The 16430-nt window shown below is 43.4% G+C and overlaps 1 protein-coding gene across 1 annotated transcript in view; it reads right to left on the reverse strand.

Annotated features, from left to right (window-relative positions):
* The window catches only part of LOC115332233 (venom metalloproteinase antarease-like TtrivMP_A), a 68784-nt gene that overhangs the window by 14834 nt on the left and 37520 nt on the right, over nt 1-16430 (reverse strand). Inside the window, exons 7-10 of the mRNA XM_040205382.1 lie at nt 2491-2568; nt 2306-2433; nt 2138-2187; nt 844-952 (exon numbers count right to left, since the gene is read on the reverse strand). Of these exons, the coding sequence (XP_040061316.1) occupies nt 844-952; nt 2138-2187; nt 2306-2433; nt 2491-2568 (365 nt within the window). The remainder of the gene's footprint in view (nt 1-843; nt 953-2137; nt 2188-2305; nt 2434-2490; nt 2569-16430) is intronic.

Consider the following 16430-nt stretch of genomic DNA (forward strand, 5'->3'; position numbering starts at 1 on the left):
TATAATAAATAAACGTATTCCTTCGGGATGCTGCTCTAACGCCGTCGTCGATGTCCGAGTACGATATGAAAGCAATAATACCCTCACCTTTTAGCTAAATCCTCTAATTTTCTCCCTAAACTTGCGCACTAGTTTGCACATTCCAATGAAAAATTTTTTAGTCGTAGTGAATAGTCCAGTTATAATACTGAAATCTAGATTAAGTCTGGCAACCTTCATTGGTCGATTTAATCTTGTAAAGGAACCGTGCTCTCGAAACTAAGAGGTAAGGGATCGAATAAAGATCTTCCCCGAGGCACGATGTAAGATACATTTGAGGCGAGGACACACAACACGGCGAACGCTACTATGCCAAAAGACCCTTCTCTTTTTTTAATTCTTCGTGAGTACACGCTTTCTATACAGGGTGTCACACCAAAATTAAAAGCCTCTGTAAGTTTCGCAAGCCACTGCCCGGATAAAGGGCTGTGTGCATTGGGTCATGGTTAGTAGATTCCTCTGCCACCTCAGGCGGTAAATGCGCTGAAGTTTTACGAGAGTACGGCGGAAAGCTGCAGGGGGACACACGTTTGTCTTGGCGTCACCGCCTGCTAGCGTCGCGCTTCTTGTAAGACGCTGAAGGAAACGCTGGCGGCGACGCTGACCGGTCTTGTCGTTCGTCGCAGGTAGAAGAGTGAGGTGCGTGCAGGTAAGAACGAAGCTAAGAGATTATACGCCGTCGAGGCCCCGCAGAGGAACCATCTGGGCAACGCGTACTCGCGTATAGGTTCTCTAATTCGACGGAAACTCGAAGAACTATCTTATCCTTCTGGCTTATTCAAACCGCGTAGGTTTTTTACTTACGCATGGGCCAACTCGTGAGCAGTTACACGGACACCTTGATACGTTCCCGGCTTGTCTTCTCCAACTCCGACATTGTTGAATCCGCACATCACCGCGACAAAAGTCATTCCTATAAAAAAAGAAGACGCAGTAAATTGGCGCATCAATAATCCAACCCCGTTTTGCAGTACTAAAAAAAACTTCGCTTAAGTTGCGAGTTAGAAAAATGAATTTTTCGTTAAGGCTCGTTAAACTATTAAGTGCTGGATACAGTCATCCATCTGCGTAAAAAACCTCACTTCGAACTCTTTTGTTCACGTTCCGCCCTTTCAAAAGCACGGCCAAAGAGTGCCAACTGCGCCATTCAATCATAATAGTATTTCCAAAAAGGCCTTATTTTGCTTTTCTTTTTAGCCTAGAAAAACTTTGACATTGTAGAAACACTGGATGTAATATAAAGTCTTACGCATCCGTCACGCGTTTAAAAAACACACAAAAACTTCTGCTGTCTGACTCGGATTTCGTCTTAGGGTATTTTTAGTGAGATCAGCGTTTCTTAATTAAACGTTTTGTGAACATATTCCAAACTCATCACCCCTGGCAATATTTTGTAAAATTCATGATTCTGGTATCTTCTGCTTTGGAATAATGTTAGACCAATCAATCATCTAAATACCCATTAACTCATTAAAAGTTCTGCAGTTTATTATTTCACATGACAATTATTAAAAGCAATCATTACAAGCAGTGTGCCACGCCTTCTTGCCGCACACAGCGCTCTGCTGGTGACGTCACGATCCCCCACAGCGCAGGCGCGGCGAATCCCGGTGGCTCCACGCCTGCCGTGACGGTGCATATGCGTTGCTGTGCTTTTCTTTGTGTTTTACTTCTGAACGGGCGTGCTTGTTTACTTGCATTTAGGTGCCGGTTTGCTCAGCCAATGGGCATTTAGGGATTATTACAATCAGCCAATGGGACTAGCTGCCGTTTTTCGTGGTTACAGACAACGCCGGCTGCACTCCTTGGAACAGTTAATGCTTTCAATTTAAAAATAAATCAACGTAGAAGTGAGAACTACGACATTCTGCCGAGACAATCTTAGGTAGGAAAAGAGAGAGAAAGGGAAATGAATGGTCATTTCGGAGATATTGCAATCTTAAAATTATACGAGGTAACAGACTATTTAATGATAAAATAGATTAAGTCTAAATTAATCGGTATGCGGCTATCAGTGAAAGTAGTTAGAGTTGTAATAATACCTATCATTTCTAATAGTTTAGTGTGAAATAAAACAATCCAGTCATAATGCACGCACCCATAAGAGTTATGTCAAGATTCTGGCCGTTCATCTGAGCAAGGTCTCTCCTAAATCCAGGTGGAGGAACAATACGTTAGTGTAGACATTGTGGAGACATCCTGTTTAGAGTAAATATACTTTAAAAAAGCAAACATATTCAGAATGCAAATAAGGTTTGTCACTCACCCTGAAAACAAATAAAAGAAATCTGGATTCCCAAAAACGGGCCTTTGACGAAGAAACCTATATAAGTTTCTCAATGACTGTTCAGCCAAGACATATCCCAATGAATAAGAGTATAGGAGTGATTCCTCCTAGAAAATTATTCTAAAAGTAATAAAAGCACTTACTAGAGAAAAAAATTCACTCACCTGATATGTCAGTCGGTACATGCCGACAATTCGTATGGTAACAAAGGGGTCGGACAGCAGTGTAAACCGAAGTTTCACCTAAATTTAAAGGACAGTTGGATTAATTTTTTTTTATTTCTAACATGTTTATTGTTGTGATATTTAAATGACAAATTGTTTATTTTATAACCCTCAAACATAATTTTTCAATCCATTATTAAGACACGACCTAATTAAGTATCAATCATTTTTTACTTTTTGCTTTTATTTACTTTATAGGCGGGGCATCTAAATAAAAATGATCATAGTTTCATTTAATGGAAAAAATATTTAGAAACTGTTTAAACAACTAGTCGTGTCATAAAATTTTATGAGCGTAATCAGCTAGTATTGGTTTCTAATTAAGAATAAGCAAAAACTAGAGTGCCACGCACAAATCCAAACACGCGAAATGCATGGCTGTTTCAGCAAAATACATACGTTTGATTGGCTAGTGAAGAGCTCGAGGGAAGAGAAATCTTGGCGGAGATAATAAACGCGTGTCTGTCCACTTTTTGCGTCTGGTGTATTTTTATGAAGGGGAACGCTGACTTGTCCTCTACTGGCTAAGACATTTGCATTTGAGGAGACCTGACTCCGTTAATTCTCGTAGCTTTCCTTTTTAGACCCGTTGCGCGGACTGCAATTTTCATAGCAAACGTCTGGTCGTAAGAAGTCATCAGTGTGGGTTCGTCACTTGATCGTTTTGTAAGGAATTATATGCTTTTGAACGAAACCCCTAATTCCAATGTTTTTCTGTCCGTTCATTTCCCGCCAAATTTAGCGGCGAAACTAAATTGGCGGTTAGGTTACGTGACTTCGATTGACGTCGTATAACCTGACTTCACGCGATCTATACAACACTTCAGTTTTCCCGCTAGAGTCAGCATGGGAGTTGATGTCACTTGACCTGAGGTCACGTGATATGTGCACTGATTCAGTTTCCTCGCTAAATTTATTAGAAAAATTCACGTAACGTGGCGCCACGTCATGTTACCTCTAATGTACATCATTGGTTGTTTAGCTTTACTTGACTTATTTTGTAGAAAACAACGATGGGTTGCGCGACTATGAATCTACATAATTTCCGTTCCCTCGCTAAACGTACCGAGGAAATTGGTGTTACCTGTCCCAAACTTCTTCGCTTCCGTACTAAACTTAGCGACGAAATCGACGTCACGTGAGCTGACAACACGTGAGGCAGCAATACGATTCCCCCAATAGATCTAGCAGGAGAATCGACGCAGCGTGACTTATACACAAGTTTTGTTTTCCGACTAAATTTATCAGGGAAATCGACGTCGCGTGTGGCACCCAGTTTCTCCCTCCATGTATCCGCGGGAATTAAAAAAAAAGGCACTCTACTCCTAAGATATCGTTTTTATGTCTCTTAAATATTGCTAACCAATCTTTCCCTAAATTTTGCTATTCACGCAATATAGGTTTTTGAAGAGAAATATCGTTCCCAACTTTTTTTCTTCAAGTTCTCAGGGTTTTTTTTTTTTTTTTTTTGGGTGGGGGAGGTTGTATTTTTTTTTTCGTACAATCGGTGTTTTTCGGTGTCTTAAAAAATTACCGTTTCTCACAGTATGCTGAAGTAAATAAGACACTGTCGTGTGATTTTTCAAACTCCTAGGACCATGCGTGGGATCAGAATACTGGGAAGCCGGCCGGGTATTCATAAGGAAATGAAATGAGGGAAAAGCTGTGATTCCCGAAAAAGGAGGTAGCCTCGCAGGAAGTTCTCTGCGGGTTTTGTTCTGGGAAGTGATGACAAACGCGGCCAGCTGAGCGTAAAGACGTAGGGCCTAAGAGGCATGAGAACAGAAAAGGGCACAGGACCCTGACTCTCGCGCACGAGAGGCATGGGGTAATCTCCATTAAAACTTCGCCTAAAGAACACCTCTTACAATTATTCCATTAAAACAAAGCTTACATAGGGAAATATCATAAAACAAAATATCATAAAGCGCATCGGCTAAAAGCAAATCTTTCAGAGGACACCTTTCAATAACGCAACAGCTCAACCCGTCAATCGCCGCCCACTTTGTGTTCTCTTAATTGCGTTTTTTTTTTTATTGAATCATCGCTGAAACTCGAGGCTCTTAGCTTTTCTTAAATTTCCGTAAATACGGGCACGAGGGTTACCCTCGGAGTTTATCGATACATATCAAAAGGGCGAAACGCGAGGTCTAACTGACATTACCATTTTCATGAGTAGAATTTAAGCGTGACATGGCAGATGACGTGCTAAAGCAGCCTTGTACGGGAAGGACAGGTTTTCAGTACCCCCCCCCCCCCCAAAAAAAAAAAAAAAAAAAAAACACGCACATTTTTTTGTTAGGAAGGTAACCAAGACTTCTTTTAAACATCTTACATAACACTTGCATATCGCTATATTCTTGAGGCTATTATGTAACCCACAGCCAGATGAAATGAACCCTTTGTGTGAGGTGGTCGGTAAATTCAAAATTAAATGTCCTAACAGGCACGAATTTTCCCAAATGTTACCAAATAGATTGCAGTAATACTCGTGCTTAGCTTTTTCCCCCAACGTATTTATAGTTTGTTTCTGTGTCTTAAATTTGACAAGATCGTGATTGTCTTCAGATTTTAGAAAGTTAGGATATGAACTATTTTGATACCAACCTTTTTTAAAATAAATGATTGGAAACCCATGGTTTATTCGCTCTTTTGCTAGGCTTTATGCACTTATAAGAAAAGAATTTGTCATAAATATCTCGGAAAGTTTCCAAAAATGTTTCGTATGCTGCATCAGGAGAATAATTCGCTTAAAGACCGACCAACGAAACCATTTTCCGCAAGGTAGGAAAATGGCCCTCTCGCCCTCCTCTTTTCACCCTCTCCCGAAAATCACGTGACGGCAGGGGCTTCTTTTGTGGCGGTTTCTTCTGTAGGGATAATCCTCAAAACCGCGAAAGGAGCGGCTAGCTGCGAGCGCCACAACGACCTTGAGACGTCCAGGTGTCTTCCCTCGTTGACGCGGGCACGCTCATTCCGCGAGATTGAGGAAGCCAGCGCGACCGAACGCTTTTTCCCTTGAGCTGCAGGTCCGAGGCCGCTCGGTCGGTGGAGATCGAGGGGTCGTGGTATGCTGGGTTCGTTCCAGCAGCCGGTCTCTAGCATCGCGCGGCTGCTGGAACCATTCCCGTGTCTGCACAAGGATTGGCTTGCGCAATAAAGGGTTCAGGTCGTCGATAATACATTTATTTTTGAAACTTATAAATCAAGTGGCTTTCCCTAATCTCTTCATTACTGTTTGAAACAAATCTCCTCTCATAGGTTGTTCACCCAATTTTGGACTCTTGCGTATTTATTCGTCCTTACCTCTGCTTGATGACTGCGTGATAACTTGAAAAGGACCTTTAAATATTGGCGCGGGCTTGCGCGATCAACGCTGTCCTGGATTTATTCAAAATTGGAAAGATTGGCGTCAGGAGGGGTTCAAGAAGCAAACCGAAATTCTTGCTTCTAATGAAGACGGTACAATCATAAGATAGGTCTTTGCTTCACTTGGCTCCACAACGCCCCATCGTTTGCACTATCGCAACTTCTCAGTAACATAGCTGTATACCACATTTTACTCATGGTGGACCCACAGGCTTTCCCGTTATGAGCGAGTCGACTTTTTAACGACCGGCGACTCTCCTGAGTAAGATTAAATATTATCACCTCTCCACAACATCCACCCCCTTCTCTCTTCCCCCCCCCCCCCCCCTTTCCCGACTTGGGAAGATATCACGCCACTCCAGGAAGCAGCCTGCAGACTGCGCTTTTCGGCTACTCATTCTCAACACATTCGAACGTGGAAGTAAACACATTGCATGAACGACGCCCAGTTTATTTGCAACCTAAATAACGTGGCTCCACCGTTGGAACAGAATCAATTTGATCATCAATCATTATTTGTTACGATTTCATGGTGAAAGTGTGTTCGTCGTGGTGCCACAAAAGCGATCGAGTCAAAGGGAGAAATAAGTCCTCGTATTTATTTTGCGGAAATACTCGCTCCTGTGCCGCTCTAGTGCGTAAAGTCAGAGCACCCGAGGCAGTGCGTAATACTTTACAACTGTCGTTGGCCATGAAATATTTGTGGGAAGTGGGTAAAATTGTGTACACCACAAAAGCATATTTAAACGCAACAAAATATCACAATTGAAAAAAAAAAAAAAAAAATCTGCCTGCGAAACCCGTTGCTTTCCACTTTCTCTCTCTCTCTTTTTTCGCGCCACTACAAAAATAGCGGCCGAGCAACGAAATTCTATCAAAACCTCGCTTCTCGGAGAAACGGCAACAGGCTATACAGTAGTGAATCTGACAGAGAGTTTGTACAAATAATAGGCGACCATTGAATCTAGCCTTCTGCACAAATCATGCCCGGGATATTTCCATTTTCCTTCCACGCAATTAGATGGCAAGACGCTGGGAGAATTCGTGTGCCCTAACATGCCGCTCCTAAAAGAAAGTACCAGATTTATAGTGCATGTTAATTTAGATGTAAATAGTTTAATCAGTGTGCAAAAACATTCGAGGCATGGAGTATGACATGGAAGCATGGCGGAAAGCAGCTTGCTGGAAATAAAAGTCTCTATTGCATTGCACTGGTGTGAAAAATTATTCCATATTTTTGTTTTATTTCTGTGCGAAAATAAAAACAGCGTTTAGAAACCGAACACTGTGCGTTTTCAGGAGTGCCGAAAGGACATAAAAAACCGGGACAACCTGAACAATACGAGGCGCCTTGCGTCACTCAGCTTTTCTTGGTTTCTTGTTTTTCCGGAGCCTTTCAAAAGGGGATGAACAATTATGAACCGATGGACCCGACTTGCCACATTAGAGCAGTTAATTTTCATTACGACAGACTGTATTCAAGCGTCTTGCATTGTTCAGCTTGTACTGGTCCGTTGTTTTTTTTATTTTAGATTCCTTTCAAAACGTGAGCTCGAAGCCACTAGACCAACCTACAACATTCATAAGTTACGGAAGCGGAGAAGTGGAAATGCGACAAAAATGGGAAGATTCGCCCGCGTTATTTGAGGCCTATAGAAAAGCGGACCGGATAGAAGGGGGCCCTAATGCTTTTTTTAAAGAAACGCACATTCTTCTCTACAATTCTGTCTAGCAATTTGATATAAAGGTATACTTGGACGCCGGCATTATTCGTTTAGAAATCAAGCAAAACTTTGTACCGGATCATTATGCGTCTACGTCCACTCCCATTCGATGATGACCATGTTTTCGACTCCGTATCTGGGGTCGTTTTGACACCGGAAATCTCTCCCAGAAAGAAAGAAACGAAATTGATGTTGAATGAACGCTGTTTATTTGCCTTATAATTCCAACCGTTAAAAAAATAGAAAACTCAGGTCTACGTCGTCGCCTTGTCCCCCGAGAAGCGGCTGTGAGTGGTGTCCATGAGAAGGCTGGGAAAGAAGAAACAGTTTTTAAATATCCTGTATTGGGACCAAAAACTATTGACATGTAATAACTGGGTTATTGGGGTATGAACAAGAACTTATATTTAAATAATGAAAAAGCATACCTAAGCTGCTAGCTTTATTTATCTGCAATCACGTGGCATCAGGAGAGGAAGACGCAAGGAGAACCAGCTCCACAATCTTTCGAACAAAACTGAAAGAAAACAAGCAGACAATGAGCTGTAGATGAGAACAGCCTATAGCGCTAATCTACCTGTAGGTTTTCCTGACGTACTTCTTTTTTCCTCCCTGTCTGTCCGGGTGCCGGCAGTCCTCTATGCGGTAGAGAGACGTGTGCCCTCTTCCAACGTGCTCGTTCCAGTCTAACATGGCTAAGGTCTGCCGCATTTCATAGGTCGCATCTTGATAATGTATCCTCTTGTCCAGGTAGATGAGACTGGTGTTTTAAAAAGACTCGACGTAAAACGTATCTTTGGATCGAACAAAATCTTCTGCGTTCTTGTACAATGTCGTTGATCTCAGGAATTGTGTCAGGAGTTCCAAGGCCACGGGATCCTTGATCAGTAGAGTTGTTGGGACATGTCCGTTCTCTTTGCAAGGGGAATCCACGCAGCACTCCTGATGTTCTCCGCTGAAGTGCCTCACCCAATTCATCAAGGACTTACGAAGTTTCGATGCGTTGCCCTCACAGGTGGCAATTGCGTTGTAGGCGTGGTTCCGAACTGCCTGACACTTGTCGGACAGTTCAATATGCCAGGTTTTGCCCTCATTTTTTTTAGGACCTGACGCTATCGCCTGAAATCCTTTCTTTAGGCCTTTTGCAGCATGCCACCGATCGTTTGAATTGGTTGGACCGTTCTTTTCTCTGATTATTTTATTTACACTTGTGTTCCGATCATGTGCATGGTCCACAACACGGATGTTCCTTGAGTCAAAGTAGTTGTACAGCTCTCTTGTTCCGTGCGCTTCGTGCTTTTGGGATGAAATTTCATCTTTCTTGCTCACATGGACGATTCCGACTACTTTGTGGGTCTTTTGACCAAGTGCGACAACGTCCGTATGATGAGAATTCTTGCGGCAGGCATGGCGCATCAGTCTCGATGTTGATTGCTGCCAAAGCGGAGCCGTCCTGCTCAGTGGCTTCCGTTTCTTCCCGCTGCGCACCTGATAGGCTTTCCAGCTTCAGTACCTCTACAGTAGCTGCGATCCGCGTTAGCACCTTTTCCAGGGTTCGTGCCGAATACCGTAGCCCGCCAAATGTGCAGAATTTCTCGAACTGTTTTGCCAGCATTCAGGAGCAGGCATATGCTACCGTGAATAAACAATCAACGACCCGGATGGAACCGCGAACCGTGCTGGTGTCGAGAACTAGTGAGTGGTTACTGCACTTGAAATGCAGACGTGACGCAAAGCCTCGTGGCGTCACCTTCTCCAAGACGAGGCTGGGTTCTGGGCATACTGTTCTGTGCTTCGCTGCAGTCTGAATGAGTTCGCAAAGAGCAGCAAGGTCGCAGACAACTAGAGTGTGCTCACGTGATGAGTCGGAAGCTATCGTGCACGAGTCCTCTTCACCATGCAGCTCGTTGCACGCGGTGCATGGGGCACTCGAGCCCGATCTCTCCTCCGTGTAACGAAGTTCGGGTTCAAGGAGTCGTCGCATCGACCTGATCATTAGGCTTCCGAGGGTGTCAGATTTATAGGTGGTTTTCGCCTGTTTCAGTAAGTCATCAAATACGACCATATCAGCCTTTTCGGAAAATGTAAGATTGAGAGTCCGTCGAAGACTGCTTCGGCTGCATACATACGTTTTCTCTGTTCCATCTCGCATGCGTTTTCGTGATGTGTACGTAGGGACATTTGTTATGTCGTCCATCTCAGTGTCGCGTGAACATCCGAATATCTGAAATAAACGGAGGAAAACGAATGCAATTAGCTTTAGGTTATAACTTGATGTAACAATTCGCGACATATACTACAAAATGTTAGATAGTTCGCACTGTATTTTTACGGAGCGCAATGGCGGTCACGAATGAAATATAAAGAAAAAAGGCTAGGCCACACAAGTATTTTCTGTTCATGACTCGCATTGCTGAGCGGCGTAATGATTTACATTACAGTTTTTAGCCTGTTATAAGTATGTGCATACGATTTTTAGCACGGCAGTTTCAACGTTCAAGGCATTTTTCCAAGAGCCTGCGCCATCTCCTCTTTTATATATTGCTTTCAATTCAGAGCGATTTTACAAAATTAGGGGATACCGAATTTTAACAAACTATCTGTCGCTTTAGCAAACTCTTCGAACTCCCGCAACAATATTCGGGATTGGTTTCGGGGGCCGCACTAATGCTGCGAAGTATGCTTTGAAGCGAGCACCCTGGGCGTAATCGCGCACGTGAAAATGATTTGCTAACCTTCTTCTTTGTCAGAAAGTTTGAAGAAGCCCCGGTGCAGGCCCAATGGCGCTCGAAACACGCACTTCAAAGTATGCTTAGAAGGGGCAGAGCGAAATGCAGATACCAGAATCGTTCACCAAAAACACGATCTGCTAAGGCTCTTTATATGCATGCTGCCTTGACTTCCTTTTTTTAACCACATATTCAGCCCAGGTGTCAAATAGTTGGTTTTCGTTCCGCTGCGATAATTAGTGTGTTTTCGGTCCACTCTTACCAAAAACACGGCGTCGGTGGTTTTATTTTTTTTTTCGCGGTTTGTTTGTATAGGTATTCACAACCAGCTAGTGTTTATTTTAGGTTAGTTCACCAAATGAGCACTATCCACAGAACTAGAAGTATTAATAGCAGCGATTCGGTTATACAAGAAACAACAAACAGAATCAGACGGCGAGTTCTTGTTCGCTCTAACAGTGCCGCGGAATGTACAGTATAACTCAAGCGGACATACTTTTGCAATCGTGTGTACAAAAACAACCAGAATGAACGAGAGGAATCTTATTATGAAAGGGAAGTACGTAGCACATAGCCCTGAGTCCTAATTCCGGTAACACGTTATGGCGGCCGGCACATGGAACAAAAGGTGGAGGGGCATGCGGCACTGTCTGCCGTGGTAATTTCATATGCATACACTATTTGCTACGCGCCACTGTGGTCGAGGCTATTTCCTACAACTGTGTAAATAAATAGTTCTTACCTCTGAAACTGTCTGCGTGTAGTTCGTAACGTTCCAAGAGAAGACTGACTTCGCCACTGCCAACACAAGAATAGATGTGGTCAAATGGTCGGTTGGGAGGGCCAAGCGGGCAAAGGTTGCACGCCTCTCGAACCACTCTCCGTTACCTTTGCTTAGTGGCTGGGCTTTGCGAGAAGAATGCGACCTTGCTCGAGTAACTTGGATCCGTTCAGAAGATAATCCCCAGTAAACGACTATCTCCGTCGCCGGGGAAGAACGTAAGTGGGCGAACGAGACGCCTCTGGGTTTTGCGTCACGCCAGCATTTCAAGGGTCAGACTTACTGGTTCCCGACACCAGCAGGATTGACGGCTCCGCCCGCGTCTTTGATTGTATATTCATACGGAGAAGGAGAAGAGCGCGACGGCCCGCGGCCGTAGTGCTTTCTGGCTCGCGCTCTGGCAGGCAGTCAGATTAAAAACCTACCGCTGAAAACCACCCCATGTACATATAGTCAAAACATGATAAGCATCGAATGGGAGTGAACGTAGACGTATTATGATCCGATACAAAGTTTCGCTTGATTCCTAAACGAATAATGTCATAGCCAAGTACACCTTCACATCAAATTGTTAGACAGAATTGAAGAGAAGATTGTGTGTTTCTTGAAAGAGATTTCGGCCCCCTTTTATCCGGTCCGCTTTTCTATAGGCCTCAAATAACGCGGGCGAATCTTTCCTTTTGTCGCATTTCCAATTCTCCGCTTCCGTAGATAATGAATGTGGTAGTCTGGTCCAGTGGCTTAGAGCTCTCTTTTTGAAAGGAACCGAAAATAAAAATGGACCAGTACAAGCTGAACTATGCAAGGCGCTTGAAGACAGCCTATCGTATATGGAAATGAACTGCTCTAATGTGGCAAGTCGGGTCACTCGGTTCATAATTTTTCATCCCCTTTTGAAAGGCTCCGAACAAACAAGGAACCAGGACAAGCTGAGTGACGCAAGGCGCCTCGTATTGTTCAGGTTGTCCCGGTTTTTTATGTCCTTTCGGCACTCCTGAAAACGCACAGTGTTCGGTTTCTAAACGCTGTTTTTATTTTCGCACAGAAATAAAACAAAAATATGGAATAATTTTTCACACCAGTGCAATGCAATAGAGACTTTTATTTCCAGCAAGCTGCTTTCCGCCATGCTTCCATGTCATACTCCATGCCTCGAATGTTTTTGCACACTGATTAAACTATTTACATCTAAATTAATATGCACTATAAATCTGGTACTTTCTTTTAGAAGCAGCAGGTTAGTGCACACGAATTCTCCCAGCGTCTTGCCATCTAATTGCGTGGAAGGAAAATGGAAATATCGCGGGCATGATTTGTGCAGAAGGCTAGATTCAATGGTCGCCTATTATTTGTACAAACTCCCTGTCAGATTCACTACTGTATAGCCTGTTGCCGTTTCTCCAAGAAGCGAGGTTTTGATAGAATTTCGTTGCTCGGCCGCTATTTTTGTAGTGGCGCGAAAAAAGAGAGAGAGAGAGAGAAAGTGGAAAGCAACGGATTTCGCAGGCTGATTTTTTTTTTTTTTTGCAATTGCGATATTTTGTTGCGTTTAAATATGCTTTTGTGGTGTACGCAATTTTACCCACTTCCCACAAATATTTCATGGCCAACGACAGTTGTAAAGTATTACGCACTGCCTCGGGTGCTCTGACTTTACGCACTAGAGCGGCACAGGAGCGAGTATTTCCGCAAAATAAATACGAGGACTTATTTCTCCCTTTGAATCGATCGCTTTTGTGGCATCACGACGAACACACTTTCACCATGAAATCGTAACAAATAATGATTGATGATCAAATTGATTGGGTTCCAACGGTGGAGCCACATTATTTAGATTGCAAATAAACTAGGCGTCGTTCATGCAATGTGTTTACTTCCACGCTCGAATCTGTTCAGAATGAGTAGCCGAAAAGCGCAGTCTGCAGGCTGCTTCCTGGACTGGCGTGATATGTCCCCAACTCGAGAAAGGGGGGGGGGGGGGGGGGGGGGCGGGCGGGCGGAAGAGAGAAATTAGGGGTGGATGTTGTGGGAATGTGATAATATTTATTCTCACTCAGGAGAGTCGCCAGTCGTTAAAAAGTCGACTCGCTCATAACGGGAAAGCCTGTGGGGCCACATCTATAGTAACCATGAGTAAAATGTGGTATACAGCTATGTTACTGAGAAGTTGCGATAGTGCAAACGATGGGGCATTGTGTAGGCGGATGAAGCAGACCTATCTTACGACAGCGCCGTCTTCATTACAAGCCAGAATTTCGGTTTGCTTCTTCCACCCTCCTTCCACCCTCCTGGCGCCAATCTTTCCAATATTGGATAAATCCGGTACAGCGTTGATCGCGCAAGCCCGCGCCAATATTTGAAGGTCTTTATCAAGTAATAAAACATACATCAAGAAGAGGTAAGGATGAATAAATACGCAGAGTCCAAAATGGGATGAACAATCTATGAGAGGAGATGTGTTTCAAACAGTAATGAAGAGATTAGGGAAAGCCACTTGATTTATAAGTTTCGTAAATAAATGTATTATCGATGACCTGAACCCTTTATTGCGGAAGCCAATCCGTGTGCAGACACGGAAATGGTTCCAGCAGCCGCGCGATGCCAGAGAGCGACTGCTGGAACGAACGCAGCATACCACGACCCCTTGATCTTCACCGACCGAGCGGCCTCGGACCTGCAGCTCATGGGAAAAAGCGTTCGGTCGCGCTGGCGTCCTCAATCTCACGGATTGAGCGTGCCCGCGTCAACCAGGGAAGACACCTGGACGTCTCAAGGTCGCCGTGGCGCTCGCAGCTAGCCGCTCGTTTCGCGCTTTTTGAGGATTATCCCTACAGAAAAAGCCGACACAAAAGAAGCCCCTGCCGTCATGTGATTTTCGGGAGAGGGTGAAAAGAGGAGGGCGCGAGGGCCATTTTCCTACCTTGCGCAAAATGGTTTCGTTGGTCGGTCTTTAAACAGGGTCCCGATTAGCGGTACCACTGAACTCCCTAAATGAATGTGTACTTTACGATGTAATGTTGCGTATTCTGAATCCTTCTGATTTGTGTTTGCAAGCTGAGAAGTGCGTCTTAATAAGAAGGAGATGGGTTAATGATCACTAATGTTGTAGCTAATTAAACGTGAAGCATAAATATCTTCCTGTTTGCAATTTGTAACGAAGTAATCAAGTAACGCACTGCCATTTTCTGTAGTTATTCTCATTGCATTTGTATTAATACAACAATGCAATGCCATTTGATTAGACTGCAGAAAATAGTTCATCGTGCAGAGCTGATGTTTTTAAGAGATCAATATTAAAACCACCTCAAAAGGGAGAAGGTATAATTATTGTCAATAAATTAACTGAATCGCTTATCAAGTACAGAAAGCAGGATGTTAACATTTCCAGAGGGAGATCGATATAACACACTGAAAACGTACTTATCCCAGGGTACTGACAAAAATTCAAAAGAGATATTCAGTTCTGTAAAATTGGGAATAATGCAACAATTCAATGATAATTTAACAAGCATTAAAACACCTCCCCCACTTCTAGAATTTCGAAGTATAAAAAAAATGTTTGTATTAGGCAAGACGAAGTCACATGAATCCGAAGTATACCAGGTATAAGAGAACATAAGTAGGCTGAAAGAAAAACGCATGGTACTAAGAGGAACTTCAACGTCATCAGCTTTCGATATCATGGAGCGCGCATTCATGTGAAAAAAAGATAACACAGATTGTTTTCGGTTCCTCATATTGTGAATAAACTCGTTAGTTTGAACGCATGGATTAGATAACGGAGAAATTTTCATTAAAAGAAAATTAGTGTGATGCTACATGTTTCTTTCCACTTTTCATTGAATCAAATCAAGTTCATCTTCGCTTTCGATCCAAACTGTACGATCGCTCGCAGCATCGCACGAACTATGACGTCACGCTCCTCCTGCAACAGTTGAGAATGAGGGGAAGTCTTGTCTGCTTCTCGCTTCGGTTCACCAGCTCGAGGGGACGAAGTGAAGAAGAAAGGAAAGGAGGATCGTGACGTCACATGTCTCGTCGGCCTTAACTATCTCATGGAGCGCGCCGACGTCATTAGCTTTGAAACCGCGCCAAACGGCACCTTAAATCCTTTCTCCAAGTCAAGCCAGCTCCCAGCTATGAAACCACGCGCAAAGCTCATTTTACACTTCGGTCCCAGTGGCTGGAGCGCGTCGACGAGGTTCCCAATCGCCAGACACGGAACGTCAACACGCCAACACGCGGAGAGGAAGTAGTATGTACATGCTTTTGCATTCCCAACTCATAAGAAGTGCACAGGTGTACCTCGAGCCTGTTTTCTTTTCAGATTAAAAAGAAGCTTTCCACTTTTCGGATAAATTGTGTCGTGTGTATGTCAATGAGAGAAGTCTCTTTACGCTAGCCCTTAATTACATTCATTTATTAAATGATTATCAAATTAACCTATGCATTAACCTTCTCCCCCCCAGCCCCCCCCCCCCCCCCCCAGGAACGGGATCCTCTATCATCTCCGACGATCCACAAGGGGTCCGCGAAGCATCAATTGTTGAGAACCAATGGCAAACATCAGACATCTACAAGTTACTAAAAAAGTAATAAAGTCAAGTTACTGAGTTTTACCTTAAAACTGATTTGAATAGTGTAGAAATTACTCAAATGGAAAGCGATTGATGAACTTACTGAATACCGTAAAGTAGCAAATTCCTTTTGAAGTTAGCACAAGTTAGCATAGTTTTCAAGGTTAAAATACTTTTTTTGTCTACAAATATGGGTTCTTAAAAAGCAAGAAGAAGCCAGGGTAAAGCTAAACTTTACCTTCTTTGCGCAGAGACTGAATACTTTGTTCCTTGTTTGCAAAACCAAATTTAGGATTCACCGCTGGTGATTGTTCTACCACCTGACGCATTTGGGCCTAACTTGCCAAACAAGTGCCAGATATAGGTTCATATTATGGAATTTTCGGATCACGTCTAGCACTTCGTCAATTATATGGCGAAGCAAAGGAAAGTCATAGAAACGCGAAAAAAGAAGTAGGACACTAGCTAACGCCTCGGAGCATTAGGCCAAAATAGGCCCCTACAATTGCAAAGCTTGTGCCCACTTGGGTGTTTCTCTGACGTGCTACCTGGGGAAGTGAGCCTACCGCTACTTCACCCCGTTTTGTTTTCGACGTTCTCTATTTATATCTGTTGAATGATTTCTAATACCATTATTTATATCCTAGAATACGACGTTATCCGGAAAACGGCGACGACAACGCTATCCGGAAGATATCGT

The sequence above is a fragment of the Ixodes scapularis genome, unplaced genomic scaffold (genome assembly GCF_016920785.2).
Source record: "Ixodes scapularis isolate PalLabHiFi unplaced genomic scaffold, ASM1692078v2 PGA_scaffold11__112_contigs__length_91849675, whole genome shotgun sequence".
Classification (NCBI taxonomy): Eukaryota; Metazoa; Arthropoda; class Arachnida; order Ixodida; family Ixodidae; genus Ixodes; species Ixodes scapularis.